General features: G+C 41.6%; 1 protein-coding gene across 3 annotated transcripts in view; it reads left to right on the top strand.

The window, feature by feature from the left end:
- Window positions 1–20,775, top strand: part of ehbp1 (EH domain binding protein 1) — a 186,653-nt gene that overhangs the window by 136,128 nt on the left and 29,750 nt on the right. For all 3 annotated transcript variants that reach the window (XM_030107356.1, XM_030107357.1, XM_030107358.1), the window contains 2 exons: window positions 342–442; window positions 3,935–4,058. In XM_030107356.1, coding sequence (XP_029963216.1) covers window positions 342–442; window positions 3,935–4,058 — 225 coding nt within the window. The remainder of the gene's footprint in view (window positions 1–341; window positions 443–3,934; window positions 4,059–20,775) is intronic.

Genomic DNA, 20,775 nt, shown 5'->3' on the forward strand with positions numbered 1-20,775 from the left:
GTGTCACGGTTAACATCCTCAATGAACAAGCAAACCCCCAGTCTGAATCCAGACTTAGGGGCCTTTCTGGATGGAGTTTGCATGTTTTCCCTGTGCATGTGTGGCTTTTTTTTTTTTTTCTTTTTTTTTTTTGTCATCCCACAGTCTAAAAATGTACCTCTGTATCCAAATAAAGATACCTGTCTAGATATTTACATGCAAGTGGATTATATAGGCATTGTATTTCATTTTATCATAGTTTTTTTTCTTTTTTTTTTAACATCACATTCTCCCACTTGCGATTATGTTTACTGTGAAAGCCTGGACGCTTTGTCAACCTGTCCCTTTATTTGCTCCTGCAGAGGTGAAAAGACAGAAGTCTGTTCCCGAGGACCTTAAGAACTCAGAGGAGGATCGAGGCTCGCCGACAGACATCGACATCCGCAGGCCGTTTGAGGAGGAGGTGTGTTCACACGCCAAAGTTCGTCCCCTCCGCAGCAACCGCTTCTCAGAGCAAACTGACTGAGTCCAGTGAATAAGCAGCCGTGTGAGCAGAGTAACAGGAAAGTTTGTTTGGAGTGGTGTGCATCTCACCTCTCACACTTCCTGTCAGTCGGCTGTGTGTCTCCTCTGAGCCTGAATCCGCCTCCGCTCCACCTCCTCAACCTCTGCGCTCCTCTCTCTGCCACAGAGACATCTGAATCCAACAGGCTGGCTTTTTAATAACAGTGGCAGATATCAGTCCTTTAGAGGTGTGTGCGTGTGTGTGTGTGTGTGTGTGTGTGTGTGTGTGTGTGTGTGTGTGTGTGTCTTTCCTTCCTCAGAAGTTGTGCGTGTCCTTCAAATGTGCGCACACAAAGACTTTGTTTATAAGCGTGCTATTATTCCAGAGAGTGTGTGAATGCGAGGGTGTGTGCGCCACCGGAGACCACGGGGTGAATCTCCCTTCCCAGGCAGCCCTCTCTCCTATCCTACCCTCGACCCTCCACCCCAGTCCCATCCCCACACACACACACACACACACACACACACACGCACACACACAGACCCCGCAGCACCCTCCTCCCAGTGCCTGGGCCCCAGGGTTAATGGGTGTTCAACCTTTCCATTATCCCGATCAGCCAAGAATTACCTGCTGAATGATGTTTGCATTAATATAATATATATGGTAATTTCCCTCCTCTTAATTACGGCTGGGCCGAGCGCAGCAAGGGGAGTGGGCTGATCATGTGTAAAATTGATTTGCCAAGGAAAAATATGGTGATAGAGCGAGAGCGCGCAAAGGAGGGAGGAGGAGGAGGAGGAGGAGGAGGCTGCTGGGAATCAACACACACACACACACACACACACACACACACACACACACACACACACACATACACACACACACACTTGCACAATTCACATGTGCACGCACACACACACACACAGACACACACTCACATACTGGTAAGAGTGCAGGAGAAAGTGCTGGCCTGGGTGGAATGAAAAAAAAAAAACTTTCTCTCCTGCTCACTAGTTTTTCTTCCCATTAAGAAAAATGAAGTGCATCAGCAATAAAATGGAGATATTTTTTCGGATGCATCCTCAGTAGTGAATTTGAATAAACATTTTCCTTACTCAGAGGAGTCTCTCTGAAGAATAGCAAACAGCCAGGAAACAGAGGTGAAGAGGGGTCAGAAATGGAGTGTGTATTAGGTACCTGTGGTTATTGAGTGATGGGTGTGTGTGTGTGTGTGCGTGTGTATGTGTAGTTATGAAGGGCTAGGTATTAGTGTGTATGACAAACTCATCTGAAATGGCAGCATGTGTATGTGGAAGGTTTGAGCCTTTTTATTCCCAGGTTGACTGTATTTGTTTTGTTTCGTGGCCATAAACGCTGTCGTAAGTGAGAGGTTTCACCATTTTTCTAAAGTAGTTTCACATTCAATATCTGCCATCCTCAAACTTGTATTTCTTACACTCTGCAAAGGAAACCCGATGTCTCAGTAACACAGCGCTATTTCACACATTATAAGAACAGATTTAAATGAAGCTATTATACTTGACACAAGAATTATTCTCCAACATGTCGAGGTACTGATTTTAATGAACAAGTAAAGTTACGTCATGACTTTTAGGGAACTTGTTACTTTAACCAGTTTCCAACGGATTTTTATGAGCATCGTATTTCATGTTTACTTCTACCATAATATGTTAATTCAGGACATGATTTTATGTGTTTCACAACTACAATATGTAAATTATCAACAATTGATCAAAAGAATTGGAAAATATCAGCAAATCGACGAATACCAGCCAATCATCAAATACTGTCAAACTCTAATTCTGATTTATTGATGTAATCTGACAGAGACACGAGGTGTGTTTAATATCCTGAAAAGATAAGCTGATAGTAGAGAAGGGGAAAGGTCAGCGAGTGATTATTGGCTGAAGCCACCATGACTATAGCTATTGATTCTGAATTGAGTATTGAAGGCTGCAACCAGATAATCAGAAGTGCTGTTTAGGATTTGAGGGACTGTTCAGTGATAAATCCTTCTGTGTGACTGCTTCAGTGTACTTTGATTCCAGCTGAAACAGACACAGAACGGTGCAGGTGTTTCCTGCAGTCTGCACCTGTCGCATGCATGTCCTCATGCAAGAAAGCCTCTCAAATGTGGCTGCTGCTTTTCTCACCAGCCCCCTTTCAGTATCAGTGATTTTTATCATCGAAGGACTTGAAGTGAACAAGCCACAAACACTCGATACACGCCACATATTCACACAGGCACCTCGCTCTAACCTGACGACTCCGGCATGTGTCATTTGTTACACCTGTGAAGCAAAACCTGCATTTTCGCCATGAATCTGAGTGGTGGGAAAACCTGATTTTTTTCACACTGAGAGATGGAAGCAGCAGGTCAGTGCGAGGAATGTCGCAGTGTTTTTCAAGAAGAGATTAATTACTGGATAATATGATGAGAATGTAAATAATTTATTGATAGAGAGCTAACTATAAAATATTTGACAATTTGGAATATTAATTTAATGAAGTAATAGAGCTGCAGTTAAAGACTGAGCTTGTTGCTTTTGTCAGTTTCAGAGCTGCTGTCTTTCTTTCCCACCCCTGAGCGTAAAACACCACCAAAAACCATTCTCTAAAACTGTTGAGAAATATTATGATGCTGCATCTCTCTGCACTGGGAACACTGAGTCATCTGTTAGCATTAGCATTACCTAAAGCTATAATCTGAAGTACTGAAGAGTAGCTCAGTTGCTATTTCACTAAAGTCCGGTTTACTGGAAGAAGACCACGTAGTTTTTCCTGAACCAACTCAATCCTGTTGACATCAGAGTTGAATAGTTGGTCAGTTAATTAAATCTGTTTCAGACATGATGATTTATACAGAAAAAAATCAGTGTATTTGATCATAAGAAACGAGTTTGAGCATTCAATGATTAATTTCCCCCAAACATTTGCTACACTACTAATTTTAAAGTGGAACAGGTTAAATGTGGAAAATTCAGGTGAATGTGTTTCCATTCACACTTGAATAATCTGGTTAATTAAAAGCCGTTCTGTTCTTGAACATGTGAACAATAAGGGAAGCAACAAAGAGGTTTTGAAGATGAGGAATTCAGAAACGGCAAACGGAGCAACAGTTGTTGGTGTTTTTTTTTTTTTTTTTGTTTCTTTTTTAACAGAAATATCCTGTTGTTTTATGTGAGGAAGATTTGTGGACTCTGCACATCTGTGCATATTTCCACATATATGCATCCCTTTAATTTCCTTTCTTTCATCACCTTTTCTTCTTCTCTTCATCTACATTTTTTTTCTCTCTTCGCCTTCATCCTGTCTTATCCCTGTATCCTTTTTTTCCCCCCTCCTTCTCTTTAATGCAATATCTCACAACTCCCTTCTTTTCTCTGGTAACTATTCTCTCCTTCTCTGTCTCTCTCTCCTGGTTGACAGAAGGCGTTCAAAGACACCAGTCAGTATGTGGTTGGGGAGCTGTCTGCACTGGAGAGCGAGCAGAGGCACATCGACGCCCGAGCAGCTCGCGTGGAGAAGAGGCTGCGCTATCTCATGGACACAGGTACCCCAAGCCCAATTACACTGGAAAAACTGTTTTGGCAAATTGAGCGTGCGCACGCACGTGCACACACATCAACGTACACTCGGGGAGTTTGTGCGTGTGTGCGTGCGCATGCGTGTGTGTGTGTGTGTGTGTGTTTATGTGTGCGAGGGAGAATCTTTGAAGCCTCCCCTCTCCCTTCCTCTTGGTTGAATGTTGCGCGACGGAGCGCTGGGTGGATATGAAAGGAGGGAATGGAGGTGGAGGGGGCGGTGGAGTGAGGGAGGAGGCGGGAGGGAGGAGGGGGGGGGGAGTGTGTCTCGGGGATGGGAGAAGAAGGGAGACCTCTCTGGGCTGGGGTGATAAGGGAGCCCTTCATGGGGGAAACGATAACTGGGTGCGATAGCGGAGCCCAAGCCGAAGTCTCCGCTGCAGCCGTTTGCCAGCCGCGGCCCCAGCCAGCCAGCCAGCCAGCCAGCCAGCCAGCCTCCACACTATTGAACAGTGCGCTCAGCCATGCACGGATACACACACACACACGCACACACACCCTCCTTCCCCTAGTACATATCTGGCCTTCATTGATATGCTGTATAAGGAATGACGGGGGTGAGTTAAAGGGAGGAGAGAGGGAGAGGCAAAGAAATGGCAAAGAAGGAAAAAAAAAACACGAAGAAACACAACATGAGCAGTGACACACCTCACAAATCTAAAGACACACACACACACACACACACACACACACACACACACACTCACAAATGCTTAAACACCCGCGCATACAAAGTGCAATCTGGTCTGGCGTACGAAGCTGGATTCGGAAGGTTTTTATTTAAGATTTGGCCGGGGGTAAAGCCTTGTTAAGACATGAGACAGTGTGCCGAGCCAAAAGAGGGGCCGTGGCTCTGTTAAGTCCCAAACTGAAATTGGAGAGTAGCATCCCATTTGTGATACTAACCCGTCCCGTTCCTCTCCCAAGAATGCTGTTGGATAAAAAAAAAAGAAAAAAAAAGCAAGTGTTAAATTTTGATGTTTGCAAATTTTGTGTTCACTTTAGTAATTTAGCAGCAGCTCTTATGCTCTCTCTGCTATATCAGTGTCTAACTCGGTGGATTCAGCCCCCAAAATCCCCTAAAAAGCCTCACACCTGAGGGGGGCGGATAGAAGACGGGGTAGGGGGGGGGTTTAAGCAAAGGGAACTGGGGCGGAGGGATTTGCGCTCACCTTCCCCATCCCATCTGGGTGGGGATATCGAGGCTATCTCTCCTGTGTTTGTTGTGCTCCTCCTCTGCGCCTCCCTCCCTGCCTCTGTGCCCTCTCCCCCTGTAGGAGTGTGTGCCATTGTGTCAATCTGAAGGGCTGTTTCTCCTTCTTCTTCTTCACCCACTGTTAAAGCGGCCGGTAGCCAGCAAGACGCCAGGTTATTTACTTTCAAACACCTTCAGCCATAAAGATTTTTTTCTATAGTTATATAAATATATATACACACACACACACACACACACACACACACACACACACATCTGCCATCCCCTCGTGAAAATGTGATTCTCTAGAAAAGGAGCAGAGCGACAACTGGAAGGCGAGGACAAAGTAATGAAAAGGATATCACCAAGAGAAATTCACCTTGGTAGCTTTTCACCCTCTCGTTACATGAGTGGGGAGTAAAATCGAGAAAATGTGCTTTCCACGAGTCGACACAGGATTTATCCGTGTGATCCGATAAGTTTTATACGCTTTGACATTTGAAGAGCCACATTTGGTCCCCGATGAAACACTATTAAAGAGCTTGTGGAGACATTTGTGAGTGATTTCTGATGCATGTTAGTTTTATGTGCCTCCAGATTTAATAGACAGCTACAATTACCATGTTCTGCAAACTTGAACCAAATATTGGAAACTTGGGCTCTTCTTCTTCTTCTTCTTCTTCTTCTTCTTCTTCTTCTTCTTCTTCTTCTTCTCCTCTTCTTCTTCTTCTTCTTCTTCTTCTTCTTCTTCTTCTTCTTCTTCTTCTTCTTCTTCTTCTTCTTCTTCTTCTTCTTCTTCCTGATCAGATATTAGCAAATCTTCTTATGCATTATTACTAGTGCTGTCAATTTTAATCGCGATTAATCCATTTAGGTCTGCCAATTGGGTCAAAGAAAAGAACAAGAGGATAATAGTGTTTTTTCCTGACATTGGGACTGATTTATGAGGATTAGATTCTTCATTGCAATTAATCTCAACTTTAAAAAAGTTAATTGTTGACAGTTCTCCATGAATTAATCACGATTAATTGCGATCAATGCGATTAAATTGCGATCAATGCGATTAAAACTGACAGCACTATTACTGAATGTAGGATTTTTCATATTGATCCATATGGAGAACTTAGGTCTATATTTAAGACTTCCTAACACAGTAAAAGTGGGGAAACTTGTGTTTGTACATTTATTTCTATAATAGTAGGAAGCATGAAGACTACAGTGAAGTTTCCATAGTTACTTTCTGCATATGAAGAGATAAATGAGTCAGAAGCACATAGATATAATAATGAAACTGGGTAAACAAATTACAAGATATTTTAAGGGGTTCAACCTGATTTCCTGAAAGAAAGTCTGCACATAAAAGTCATGTCGGGCCATCTGAGGAAGTAGCTCTCATCACAGTAACAGCAGCATCTCTGCTACAGGCTCAGCAGTTTGTATCTGTGTTTTATACACTTTCAAAAATGGCACTATCTTAAAAATGCAACTTTTTTCAGTTGTTTAAAATCACGTCATGTGCTGGACATTAATCTATTAGAATAACTCCTCCCGGCGTTCTGAACAATCTGATTAACAGTCCATACATTCCATGTTGAAGGTAAACGAACTGATTCGAGATCCTCATCTTGTCAGAACATAAGTTTCCGTCTTTCTGCAATCTGCAAATCTGCCAGAGTCAAATCTGCACGCAGTTTTCACTTCTTTTGACTTGGATAAAAATTTATTGGAAGAGTTTCAGCCAAAATATGAAGAAATACGAACATTACCTTAATTTGGACCCTGCCCTCTGAAGTGTTAAGTGATGCCATCCATGACGGTTAGCATCTGGCTCTCCACAGTGGCGTGGTGGCCTCGTAAAAAGTTATCCCACAGTGTTGAGCTGCTTGCTCACTTCCTGAAAAAAAAATTGCATTTCTGTTTCCATATCTCATTTTGCAGCACTTCTCCCAGAGACTCATCCAATGGGTTATAGATTGTAGCTGCAGGCCGGAGTCTGCAGGCATCAGGCTGAGAAGCGCCGCTGACAGCTGGTCACTAAAGTAACCTTTATCACCTCAGCAACCGAGGTCACCTTTCTATATGCTGTCACAGATGATAGATATTTTTCTCTGCACTCAGTGTCTGATTGAAGTTGTGGCTGATTGGCTATAAGCAAAAAATTCCACTATTGATCCCTCGCATCTGACCAGAGCCTCGGACTCACTGTGGGACACAAATTACCACCAGCTACCAGAAAACTGTTGATGGTTTTTGCTCAGGTAGCTGCTGGCCGGCGTCCAGAGGTCCAAAACACTGTTCATATCCTCTATCTTTTACATTGGCCGTAACATTATGACCACCGATGATACTTATGCCTGTTATCAGACAGCAAATGAGTATTTTGCCTCACAGATTATGTTTTAGAAGCAGAAAAATGGGAAATCGTAAGCTCCTATGGCATATCTTGGTCTGCAGTGGTAAATATCTGTCAAAAGTGATCCAAGAAAATGAAATCTGACCCATGTGGTTCAATCCCACACACTCAAACTGTTGCAGAAGTTCATGCAGATTCTGATAAAAACCTGTCAGAATACAGCGCATCACAGTTTGTTGTCTGCGGGAACAAAAAACAGCATCTGCTATTTTTCTTTGTCTACAGTAATCCTGGCACAGTGACAATATTGAATTCAGAATAGTGGATTATTTGTGTGGTCTGCTTGTAAAGAAGCTTCCGGCATCAAATACATAATAAAAATGCAGTAGAGGATGAGACGTAACAGAGGAATTCTCTCACAATCACAGTAAAGTGCATCCTGATTAAACCTTATTCTCATTTTATGTGAGCCACGTAAAGCCACATCATCACTTATCTAATATTTTAACAATAAAGTTGATTAATCAAGAGTAGTGACGCATCATTGAGCTGAACGATGCATGACAGACAGTGAAAAAATTCATTTAGTTAGGTTGAAAGAGGCATTGAAACTAGAAAAAGTATAAATGTGTAGAATTTCACTGGAAATCAGTCATCCATCACTCCTGAAGCTGTCACTCACAAACAAAATGCCTCCACTTTATACTCGTATTCAAAGTTTCAAGCTTCATTTCAGCAAATGTTTCTCTGTTGTATCCTGCAACCTGTAAAAACTTGGCTCTTCTGATGACACTGTCTTTTGTCGTGGCTTAAAACTTTTGGTCTCATGTCTTACAGTGAGAAGGGTTCACAGATTGCCAACAAACAACCAACAAATTTGCAGCAGGAAATGATGCAACAATCAAAACAACACCACAGTTCTGCCAAAGCTATCGCTGCCAGATTTCCTAAGGAGCTAAAAAAGTTGTATATCTATTTCCAGACTGAGCCTCAGACTTTAGTTCACTTAATTTCCTTATAGGCATTCGTATATCTCCTGAAGGCTCCAAAGATAAAGCACAGGGTGATTATTTATTGACATTGTGCAAACTGATGTACCACATTTCATGAAATCCACATCCTCTAGCTTTGAAGTAAATTGAATAAACCTTTAACATCTATTGTAGTCACTTTTAAAAGTAAAGCAAAACCTTTTGACTTTTTCAGTTTCCTCGTCCTCATTTTATACCGTCAAATATTCTGATACAGTCTCGTCCACAGCCTCAGAGAGATTAAAGTTCAGCAGAGCTCTGTGAAAGTTTGCCACCGCTCCTTTTAGGCTCTGCTCGCTGGTTTATTCATGGCGACATGTTTGCAGCCGGCTGCACACGACACAGGCATTAGATTGCTCGTGGGCCAAAACATTTTGTCTCCCACCGCCTCCTTAATCATTCACCTGTGCGACCCAACACCCGACTGTGAAATCTGCCACCGATGTGTATCAGCTGTCTCCGCTCGTCCCGCTTCCCTGCCCCAAGAAACCCAAGACTGAATCACTCATATCATCGTCTCCTGCGCTCACTGTTACAGTCCTCAAGTCTTTAGTTAGTGAAGCCCGGATAAGATCTGGATTCAGGCTCTTTTACTTGTCTGTGCTGGTAAATATCACATATCTCAAGCAGAGATTTCAAGAACAGATCACCAGTGATCTCATCGCTGTCGTCAAGTCGCATGTTTGGGTACTTTAATTAGTCTTCTTGTATCTATTCTGGAGTACATGTGATCAATGTAGCTACTTTAAAAACCTAAACTTTTACTTTTACATTTTATTTAAGGGGCCACATACAGCCTAAAGTCATGTTGACTGTGCTAGACCTGTAAAAAAAAAGTGCCATGATCACCATTAAGTTTAAGGTTTTTCCTTGTGTCACTTAGATGATGAAAATGTCTACAATCTCAACATGGAGCCAATTTTAATGGTGCAAAATATCGTGTAATGTCCAAAAACAAAACTACTCGTAACTATTGCAATATGCATGTTTTTACTAGCTCACCCTGACAGCATGGCTTTGAGGCTAAAGCTAGTTAGCAACCTTTCATGGCAGTAACACTGATATGTCTCAGCTCCGGTCTCACAGTTGTGTTGTGTCTGCTCGTCTAAAAGAAAGTTGTTTAAAATGATTAGTGATGTCCTTGAAAGTTTTACATGTTGTTGGGTGGTTGGGCTGGATTGGAGCCTCTTTCAGGCTGGTTTTGGCCCGCGGCCCTTATGTTTGACACCTCTGCTTTATGGATATTCAAACAAAAGTTTCTCAAGTATTTTTATTCGTCTGTATTTTGGAGCCAAAACAAAAATCAAGAAGAAACAACAGTCATTAAATAGTGATTTAAATCATTTTTCACATTTAGTTTTGTGCTTTATCCACCATGTCACAAATGTTAGGAAATCTGTTACAGAAGACTTAAAATTATAATTTATTGTTGTCAAAGAGTGTTATGATCCACTGTCAATATGATCCTTTCTCATGCTAGTTAAATCCCCCTATTTGAAATATCTTATAAGTCGAATCATAAAGTGAACAACTGTTGGCCCTGGTTCGGTTAAGCTCGGAGTCCTCCCTTTGTAGAGTTCACGTGTTCTCCCTGTGTATGTGTGAGTTTATCTATTGAGACTCCAAATTGAACTCCAAATAAGTTTGACTGTTTCTCCGCGTTAAACTGATGACTTTTTACTTAATTGAAGACAGCATTGTAGGTTCCACCGTTTGCAGGTGTCCAGTGCATCATATTCACACCGATGGACAGTTTAGAAAGTGCTCTGGCGCAGAGTCCGCTCAGTTTCTGTCAAAAGCGGTCAGCAGAAGGAGAAGCGGTGAACCGGTGACGAGATCAGAAGCAGTGAAGACTCAGCAGGGTTCGATCCAACAGACGAGCTGCTGCACCTCAAACTGCTGCTTCAGTCTTCACAGTGCATCACAGTTTTTGGGGTTTAGAGCCGCAAAAGAAAAGAAGGAAGAGCACAATAATGAAGCAGGTGGTTGTATTATACCTCCTGGAATTATTACCTCAAGTTGAGCTGTTAAGGTTGACACAAATATAGTCGTCTGTCTGCCGTCTGCATACATTGTGTGTGGAATTCGATAGTTTTCAGGGAGTTTATGGATGTGCAGCCAACAACTGAGGAACTGTGGGGACAGTGTTGTGCAATTGAGCATAGCTCATGTGAAAGAAATAACAAAGACAGCAAAAATAAAGATCTTTTGTGTGTGGATGTAAGCAAATCTGCATAAGTTGCAGGTGACTTTGCAAAAGGATTTTAAGCATTTTCACTCATAAAATTTAAAACATAGTACGACAGAAAATGACCAGATCAAATTGTCATTACGACGCAGGACGCAAATGTTTCGCTGTTTTGAACACGATCCATTGATGTTTGGATTAGTAATATTCCATATGTACCCAAAAACATGCAAATACCATAAAAAACAATGGCTTGATTCATGCTTAGCTTCACATATCTTCTTTTTGGATGTTAATAGTTATCGCTCAGAAAGATCCTGTCAGTCTTGCAGGTTTGTTTCTTTCATACCAGATGTGGCCTCTCTGTCAGTTTGCATTGAAGTTGTGCAGTCTGCCATTTTACAGACATGATGTAGTAGGCTACTGCAGTCCATGTGAAGCCTCCAATAAACTTTGAGAGTTTTCAAAATTAACAGTCTATAGAAGCTTTTAGTAAGAAGTAGAAGTACTTTCTTGGAAAAATCAGCACATTAAAAAAACATTTTGTCACAATCTGGCAGTATTTTAATTGAGCCAGAGTTCAGCCGTGATCTCAGAAGAAGATTAGATAATAAGTGACTCATTTGAAGATTTCAGGACTGGAGATGCACTGAGGAGCGGACGTCACGGAGATAGTGAAGCATTGGTGTATTGAGGGATTTCTCTTCTGAAGCACTGTGTGACTGTGCTTCATTAACTTTTCCTTCACACTGACCCGTCTCTCTGCGAGCGCGGCTTCGTGTCTGGGCGGACTTTTCTGAGCAGGCTGGACGTGCGGAGTAGTGGTCGCAGGGCGTCATGTGATCCAGACCTGTGGAGGTGAGTTTGGGTGAGCGCAGTGTGCAGCGGTGCTGTGGGAGCGCGGCGCGCTGCAGGACTGACGGGCAGATGTGAAGAGACAGATCGACTGACCCATGACTGATTGTTCATCTCTGAGCTCCAGCAGCAGAAAGCCTGGGAAGATCCACGGCGCTTTCCTTTGATATCACATGCTGCATTTTACTGACTTTTTTCCCCCTTTAGAGTCGGTTTGCTCATTCATCATGTTTCTGGCAATGAGTAAAGTCTTTAATTATTTCTCTTTTTACTGTGGCTTCTGTTTTTATGCAGCCTGGCTTGTCACTTTTTCATTTTTTTCTTGGCTTCTCGTATCAGTCCTCCCTCTCTCAGCTTGTTTCTTTTCTCATCTCAGTCTCACCCTTTCCCTCTCAGCCCGCTCCGCATCACTTTGTATTTTGCTCTGTTTCTTTTATCCCTGTGAATCTCAATTTCTACATTCGTTCTCACAGTTCCCCCCCCTTCTCTTTTTTTTCCACACATCTGCCTCCCTCTCCTCCTCCCCCTCCTCCTCCTCCTCCTCCTCCTCGCTCCCTCTCTCCCTCGGTTTGGGCACAATGCAGCGTTCTGCGGCATTTTCTATTACGCAGCAGCCCTCCCCAGATGAATCCAAAGTAATTGGGGTGGTTAATTTATTTACTCAGAGGCAGTTCACAGCACATTAAATAATAGAGATAATTGAACAAGAATTGTCAAGTGTCTTCTGATATCAGACACATTACAGGAGGGAGTGTGCATAAAACTCCATTTCTATGCCCCCATTGTTTATGGTAATTAAGTACACAGATTTATTCCTTGGTTGCCTTCCAAGCTTATGGCAAGCGCCATTGTTGTCTTCTATTAATATGTAATCAGTAAATAGTTTAATTTTCTAATCTGCGGTTGGAGAATTCACTTTCTAACAACTCTTAATTACTGCTGGGCTCTAATGAGTCTCGCCATGCCGACGCAGCCAGCCAATGAGAGGCCGGGCCCGGGTCGGGGGGGAATTTGAATTCCTGCGGCGCCCCCCCTCGACTAATGAACTTGTTATTCTTGCACCACTGGGAGCACTGTCCTTCACACATGCAACATTAGGAGAGCATTTCACCTCCTGCAACACACCCAATATTCGGAGGAGTTTATCGATTGTAGCGGCAAGGAACATCGGCTCTTTCTGGGTACGTTTGGGGGGACACGAGTCTTTTCGACCAGAACTCGGCCGCGGATATTGTTAAAACTTAATAAAAGCTCTTCCTGCACACTGTTTTTAGAAATGCAAAGCAGTCCAGACGCACTCAAAAGCTTTAATGGTGTCATTATAGGCCTCTAATTTCTATTAGGATTCAGTGTGCTTCTACTGGCGCATGTAATGCCTCTGACCTTGGCATTGTAATTTTCTAAAGGTATTGTTACTCACAAAAACATATCAAACACTCCTTATTGAAAATTCAGCTTTGGCTATGAAGAAGCATTCAAATGCGTCATGTAGCCTTTCGCAGAAAATCCCCTGGCCCCTGTTTGAATATATCTCAACCACCCCCTACCTGGCCCCTGCACCTATTTACACACACCTCCCATTTCAAATAGCTATATAACCCGCAACAATGGACGCAATTATCCAAATAATGGCACTTAGCTGCACCGCAAAGCTGCCCCTCACCTACTGCGCATTTGATAAGAGATAAACAAGCAGAGAGAGAGAGAGAAAGAGAGAGAGGAGAGAATGAGTTTTAGCTCTCCCAGATTAACATATGTTTAAAAATTGCACTCCAAGCCGATAAGATTGACACAGGGTTTTTATGGCGCACGCTCCTTTAATCTGCCTTTGTGTCTGCGAGTCGACGAGAGGAGAATGGCACAAGGAGGAATCCGGCAAGAGCTTAATGTACTTTACACATGCAGCCTATCCCCCTCGGTATCTGAGAGAAGGGACAGGACGGACTGTCAATGCCTTCACATCGGAAAAAAAAAATAGAAGAAGAGGCTGCCGGCCGCTTTGACTCGCGTGGAGGATTGCGGGACGGCTTAAATGTCAACCTGTGGCACTAATTCCCACTCATACACACATAAAACCTGCAGGAATTTTTACTAATCTAATTGTATTGTTTCCTTTTCACCGTACTCGGGGATTAAGTGATGCAATATCTGCTCTCCGCGTTGAATTACGTAACTGTCACTGCCAAAGTAACTTTGTGGAAGCTTTTTTTATTTGCTTCTCAGCTGTCGAGAAGTATATTGTTACACCATGAAGTTCATCGTTTGACAGTTAGACGGTGAATCATTTTGAAAGCCTTTGTAAAAACGATAAAACATACATCAATGTATTTGACCATGGACATGGATTTTCCAATTCTAATGGGAAATAAAATAAGCAATACAAAGCTATTCTCCTGCTATTTAATCATTTTTAACTTTAAGCGTCTGCCCTATCTGGAATTATTGCCACAGTTACACCTTTGGTTTTGCTCTTAGTAGTCTTTTATTTCACCTATTAATCAATGAAGTTTTAAATATGTATGTTTTACTGAGGTACTTCATAGTTTTAACCTCTATTTATTTAAAAAAAAAAAAAAAAATTCTGTGTGAAGCTATCCCCCGATCCTCCTGCTGAGACTCACTGGAGGAAGTTCAGCATTACATTATGTTCTGAAAGTTCTCAGCAAACAGGCCGTTATTAAAAAAGTCACAGTTGGAGCCTAACTTTAGCTTTCTAGGATTTCACATATTTGTAAATAGAAACTGAAAAATAAAGAGAGCAAGATATTCAATTATAGCTGTTTTAATTAAGGCTGAAGACCTGACTGGACATTTTGACACGGATGCTTCTGAAATTCAACAAAACGTAGAAAAGAGAAAATAATTCAATATAATTCATAGTTGATAATTATTAATCAGTGTTATTAAAAGAGAAATGATTATTGGAAATTATTCTATTTGGATTTATGTTTTTTGTCTGTTGTCTAATACTATGGCAGAATTGACAATGAAGTATGACTTTTACTTGATTTTATATTTATTATACATAGACTGAGATATTTCTAATTGATACTTTTAAGTGATAAAAATTAAAAATCTTTTTCTTTTCTTGGCATTAACAAGATGACATTTATCTCCACTTATGTAATTGCTGTGTACAGAAATAAGTGACAAACTATGTTTTAAGTATGTTTTCAAATGAAGCTGTTGAATAAGGATACAGCTACTGCAGGCGTACACACACACACACACACACACACACAGTATATAACTACCGTGACTTAATTTTAATTTTCAATTTTGTACATATTTTATTATGCCATTTATTGCACTGACTGCTCTGCATGCCTTCTGAATTGCCCCTTGGGGACAAATAAAGTTTTTTTGAATTTGAATTAGAATTTTGTAAACTCTGTCATAAATTCACCATCAATTTCACCATCAGTCATTTGCAACAATACAAATCATAAATCAATGTATATAATCGATTTGAGTCATAAAATTAAATAATTTTTTAGTAAATTAAAACCTGAATGGATCTCATATAAATCATCATGATTTTTTTTAACACAATAAATGTAATGAGGTGATAATAGAAGATGTAAGACAAGTGAGAAAGCTGTAAGAAATGAATACAGAAAAAAACTTTCTTTGAACAGCCTTAAATATTTATACATTTATACTGAATACTTCAATATTTCTCGGCTCAGGTTCAATTAGTATGTTTAGCTGTGAAGAACAGGAAGTTCCTCCATGTTGTTCAGGTTGTAAAGTGTAATCTGTGCAAGTTGCAAGAACAAACACGCCAATGTGTAGAGGAAGTTTATTTATGTGTGTTATGTGTTTATGTGTCATAAATGTTAAAAGTAAAAGCAAAGTATAATCTGATAAACACCTGTTTAAGTAAAGTACCGATACCTGAAAATGTACTTAAATACAGTAAAAATCAAAAAGAGAAGGTACCCTGCTTGTTAGCATCCTCCTGGAAGTCACATGTTGAATCAGAATACTCCTTCCTTCCCACCTCTTACAACTTACAGAGTGAAGTCATGTAACACACTGAGAAAGACACAACCCCACAAGCTCACATTAACACCCACAGGTGAGCGACAGTCACTTTTCATCCTGAAATACATCTGAGGAAACAGGAAAACGTGCACGTGAAGAAAGACCTCCTGCCGGACTCAAACTTTGCAATATCAGACTCTGAGGCTAAAGTGCAAACCACTACACCACCGTGTGGCCGTGCAACATCCATCCATCCAATACAAGCAAAAAAGTCTGAAACTGCAGTTATTACCCCCGTTTGTCGTGTCTGTCTGTGACTGCATCAGTGTGTGTGTGTGTGTGTGTGTGTATGTGTGTGCGTGTATATTTCTCCCCCATCAGAGCCGGCCTCTCACTCTTTTTCCCATGCCTGTCGTCCTAATCCAGCATTGTGGCAGCATCAGCTTATAGTTTGACTAAAGATTTAAGCTGAGCTACGTGAGTGGCATTGGGACGCCGACACACACTCACAAACACACATGCACGTCGGGCTCTGCCTTGTCTTGTCGCCGGCAACACAAACAGCGTGTGCAGCTTTAAGTATATTATCAGGGGCAGTTCTTTTCACAAACGTATTGCTGAAGAAGCTTAACATTAATTATTGTAACTTTGGGCAGATTACATCCGTGCCCGCCTTGTAAGCGCAGACAGACTCATCTTGACCTCCTATACGAGAGCTTAAAGACACAAGAATGGCATTTTACCAACTTTAATGGGATAACCAGTCTAATCTTTCAGCACTGAGAGAAGAAAAAGTGTTTAGACTATAATACCCTCCCTGGTTCACAGGCTGGGAGATGGAAGGAGAGAGGGTTTGTTTGTCGGCTGTAATCAGCTCTTACTTTGTTTCTCAGGTGCTGCGTTTTCACGCTGTTTTGGCAGATTGAGGAGAAATGTTGAAAACGTGAGTGGAGCCGCATTAACTTTCACATTCAGATCTCCTCCCGAATCTTCCCCAATACGCCGGGGCCACGCTGAAGGCGGCTCCAGACCTCTGTGTGCGAATTCTGATTGAAAATGTCGAGCGGAGAGATGGCGACTCTTGTTTATCCATAATCACAGAGCCAATTTGTAAGCTAAGCTCATGGCAACTGAGATAGAAGCAGCCCAGAGAAGATGCACTTCTTTGTTTTCTCCTCTTTTTTTTTTTTTTGTTAAAGCCTTTGGTCATTTTCTTGTTGTTGTTGTCGGGGTTATGAAAAGAGCACTCACTTTCAATCGAATGGTTTTTGTATTGGAGCGCAGAGGAATGTGTTTGTGGTCATCTTGAATTCACTTCAGGAGCAAACGCAGCGTTCTTCCCGATGGGGGTAGAAAAGACATCTAGGGATCGCTCCTTTAAAACCCATTGCCTTTTTCTTGCCTTTGAGGGGACAAAACAAAGGATTTGAGCTTTTTTTTTTTTTTTTTTTTTCAGGGGGGTGTTTTGTGTGTGAAATGTGTGTGTGTGTGACTCCGAGGTTCAACTGGGTCAGAACACAGATTAACACCCCACCCCTACCCCACGTATACACTCCCATCCCCGCTCATGCCCTTAATCTCCTCGGCCATTTGAATGTTTGAGCAGCAAAGCAATTTAATTAGTCAACTTGCAAGGACCGTGCACAGGCGACCAATGCTGCCCCCCGCCTCCCAGTCCAGCACAGTGACACCACCTTCACTCCCAGATGTGCACTGCTTCTTTCTTTGCCCCCCTTCACCCTCCCTCCCTCCCTCCTTTTTTTCAGCTCGGTGTCAGCCTTTCATACATTCTTTAACAGTGGGGATGAAAGGGGGATTTTTAGGAAGATTAGGGAATGGGATCCTCTAGGCATTGTCTGAGAATCTTCAGATAAAACGAGCTGGGTGGATGGAGTCAACGGGAGGGACGGGGGGGAGGGAGGGAGGGTGGAGAGGAGAGGGCTGAAACCACTCACCACTGCCTGAAGACGTGCAAGTTTAATTTTGTTGGTAAACAGCAGCGAGGCCCCTTCTGGTTTCCGTGCATCTGTTTCTTTCAGTCAGGTTTTTGAGGAAGTTTCCATGTTAAAGATGCTGTGCTCACTCAGGCCGGACGCCCCTCGCCACTGATATCGCAGATTAACATTGTGGGAATGGGGGGAGGGAGGAGGTGAAGGAGGAGGGGGCCGATTGTTGGAAAGAATCAGGAGGTGGACAATGGCCGCTTATGATAATCTGCTCTTTATTGGAGCATCCCGCCAATGCTTTCATCAGCCGCCCCTCTGCCTGAGACCCCATGCGAGCAACTGATCCAAACCCAGCTACAAGCTGGCAAACACGTCTTCTCAGACACACACAAGTGAGCGGAGAGCGAGAGAGAGTGTGTGTGTGTGTGTAACCAACACACACTGATCCGCACAATCAGATAAAGCAGAACCGCAGCATTTTATGCGTGCTTTTCTTTGAAAGAGTTAATGTATTGGTTTGAAGTCACATTTTTAATCCACCTGTTTTCTTCTGTTTGTGTATTGCTGTGAACTTTATCTGTGCTTCATATCTGGGGGAGCTAAAAGAGAAAGCATTCTGACACAGCTCGGATTCACTGGAGGCCGCGTTTGTTGTTTTTGTTGCTCGTTGCGTCGCCCACTTGATTATTATTTAATTTACAAACTACTGCCAAACCACATAATTGAATTTTAACCTTGCAGTCAATTAATCAAGGCTTTCTTATGGTAACGGGTGTGGTGGCACTCGACAATGCAGGTTAATGACAGAGGTTTGGCCAGTAATTACACCATTCACTTGCTAACACAGCTGCTCGCCATGCTGCCGTTGTCACCGGCCCCCCTCTCCCGCCACCATACGCACGCCTCCCCATTTCCCATTGTAATGAGCACTCCAGGCTACAAATACCAACAGCTGTCTCTCCCAATACATTTCCATTTAAATATCTATTTAAACACTGCAATTTTGCATCTGTGTATTGAAGCAAAGGGCCCGGTGTTGCTGTCACTGGTAATGTAATGCCGGCCCAGATTGAAGGGCATGTGTTTGGGATTTATCTGTTTCATTTACAAACACGTTGGGGAAGACACAAATTAGTTCCCCGCAGATCATTAACAAATTGAGGAGCCAGTATTTGATGCAGAAACTGATATAAACTTTGGCAAACCTCAGTTCAAGCAATGATTAGGAATCACTTCGAGACCAGTCAGAAGCACTTTAATCAACTTAACCCCAGTGCAGAAACAACGTTAAGGACTCAATCTGAGCACATTCACAGAAATCACTGGAAGGAATGATTTTATGAAGACCAGTATAATATTTAAAAAAAAACAGTCTTCAGCCAATAACATTTAAATAAAAAAAATTTAAAAAAAACTTCCAACAAAGTAGTTCAAACACTCCCCAACACAGTCACAAACCACTTTAAAACTGATAAATTAAGAAATACAGATGATCAACTCTCAGTTTAAACTGAGAAGAAACAAACTCCTAGAAATGTGTCTGAATATTAAACAAACAGTGCAAATCTTGTTTTAAAAACTAAAAACATAGAGAAGTTCAGGCTAATAGTTTATAACAGACCAAAAAGAGAAAAAAACAACAAGTGAACCACTTTGTTTCGGTTCGAAAAACAATCAAGAAATGTCAGACTTAAAATGATAACAGAAACCATTTTAAAACCCAGTCCAGTCTTAGCAAAACCAGCGTGAATGGTTCAAAGTCGCTCCAAAAACAATCAGAGAACAGTTCACACAGTCAATATTCACCTAAAACTATCATCTAAATGTATTCAACAAAACTGTACGAAGGCGGGATCAGGAAAATAGTGAATCGTCTGTTTAAAACTCTAAACCACCAAACACTTTAGAAACTTTTCAAACTAGTTCACAAACCAGACTTTAGGGTTTTATGGTTGGGAAACAATGATTTCAACATTTTTGGGTCTTTTTTATGCTTTCTTTAAAGGTATCTGTCATTTATACTTTACTGGTTCGTGGCATGAAACAACGGCCTTGTTTTTCATAGTGTTTTGACTTTCGGTAAAATGTGTTTTAATATCAATTCATCATGTTAGGTTTATTTATGTGTCTAGTTGTTTGCACTATAAATGTGTGCAGACACCCTGTTTGGATTATGTGCATCATTTGCACAAGATTTTACCACAGTATTGTTTTTTTAATCAAACAAATCCATTTGCTTGTTGACTAAAAGTGAACAGATGAGCTAATTTTCCAGGAGAAGGAGACAGATAAGGTGCAATAATGAGAAAGCGGTGGATGAAATGATTGTGAGAGGCAGAGACGAGGGAGGAAGGCCGCACAGAGATGTAAGAGGGATGACTAATGTTGTTAGCAGAGCCATTACTGGTCCGCAGATTAATTCATTAAGTAAATTCATCGTTCACCTCCCCTCGGCCTCTTGTCACGAGGCGTGTAATATGACACCCCTCAAATTTGTTCTAACATGTACCCCAGAGGGGGTAGAGTCCCCCCGTTTCTTCTTCACACATACACACTCGCTCACACACACACCCTCCTCCCAGTCTGTGCTAATGGAGCAGGCGGAGCCACTTATGCTAAAGAGATTGCAGCTGTCTGTCAGCGGGTTTCGGGAGGGTCCTCCACTGGGGGTTATCACCGCTTTCTCCGCCTCACATTTTTTCATTAAGTTTTCTTCCCCCCTTGTTCTTTACTAATGAACTCAATTACCTGATTTACCGATTAAACAGAAAACATAGAAATATTTTGCTTTTCAATAGCTTTTTTTTTTTTTTTTTTTGTAAATCACAAGTCAAAATTGTAATATTTATTGATATTAAGAGATAATTTTGAGTGAAGATGCAAGATTTGATATTTAGTGTTTTAAATATAGTGTTTTTAAAGCACAGTGGCAAAATAAAACTGGTTCCTTTTACTGATTATGCCTCAGTAATGTTTTGACAAATAAGAAACAGTGTTAAACCTGGCCCAAAAATACTGTACAAAAACACTTTGCAAAACTGTGAGTCAGTTCAAACAACTATTTAAATGCACATAAAAATCAATTAAAACCTTGTCCAAAAACACTTCCAATAATAGTTTTTTTTTTTAAA

Source organism: Salarias fasciatus, chromosome 13, assembly GCF_902148845.1.
Source record: "Salarias fasciatus chromosome 13, fSalaFa1.1, whole genome shotgun sequence".
Taxonomy (NCBI): Eukaryota; Metazoa; Chordata; class Actinopteri; order Blenniiformes; family Blenniidae; genus Salarias; species Salarias fasciatus.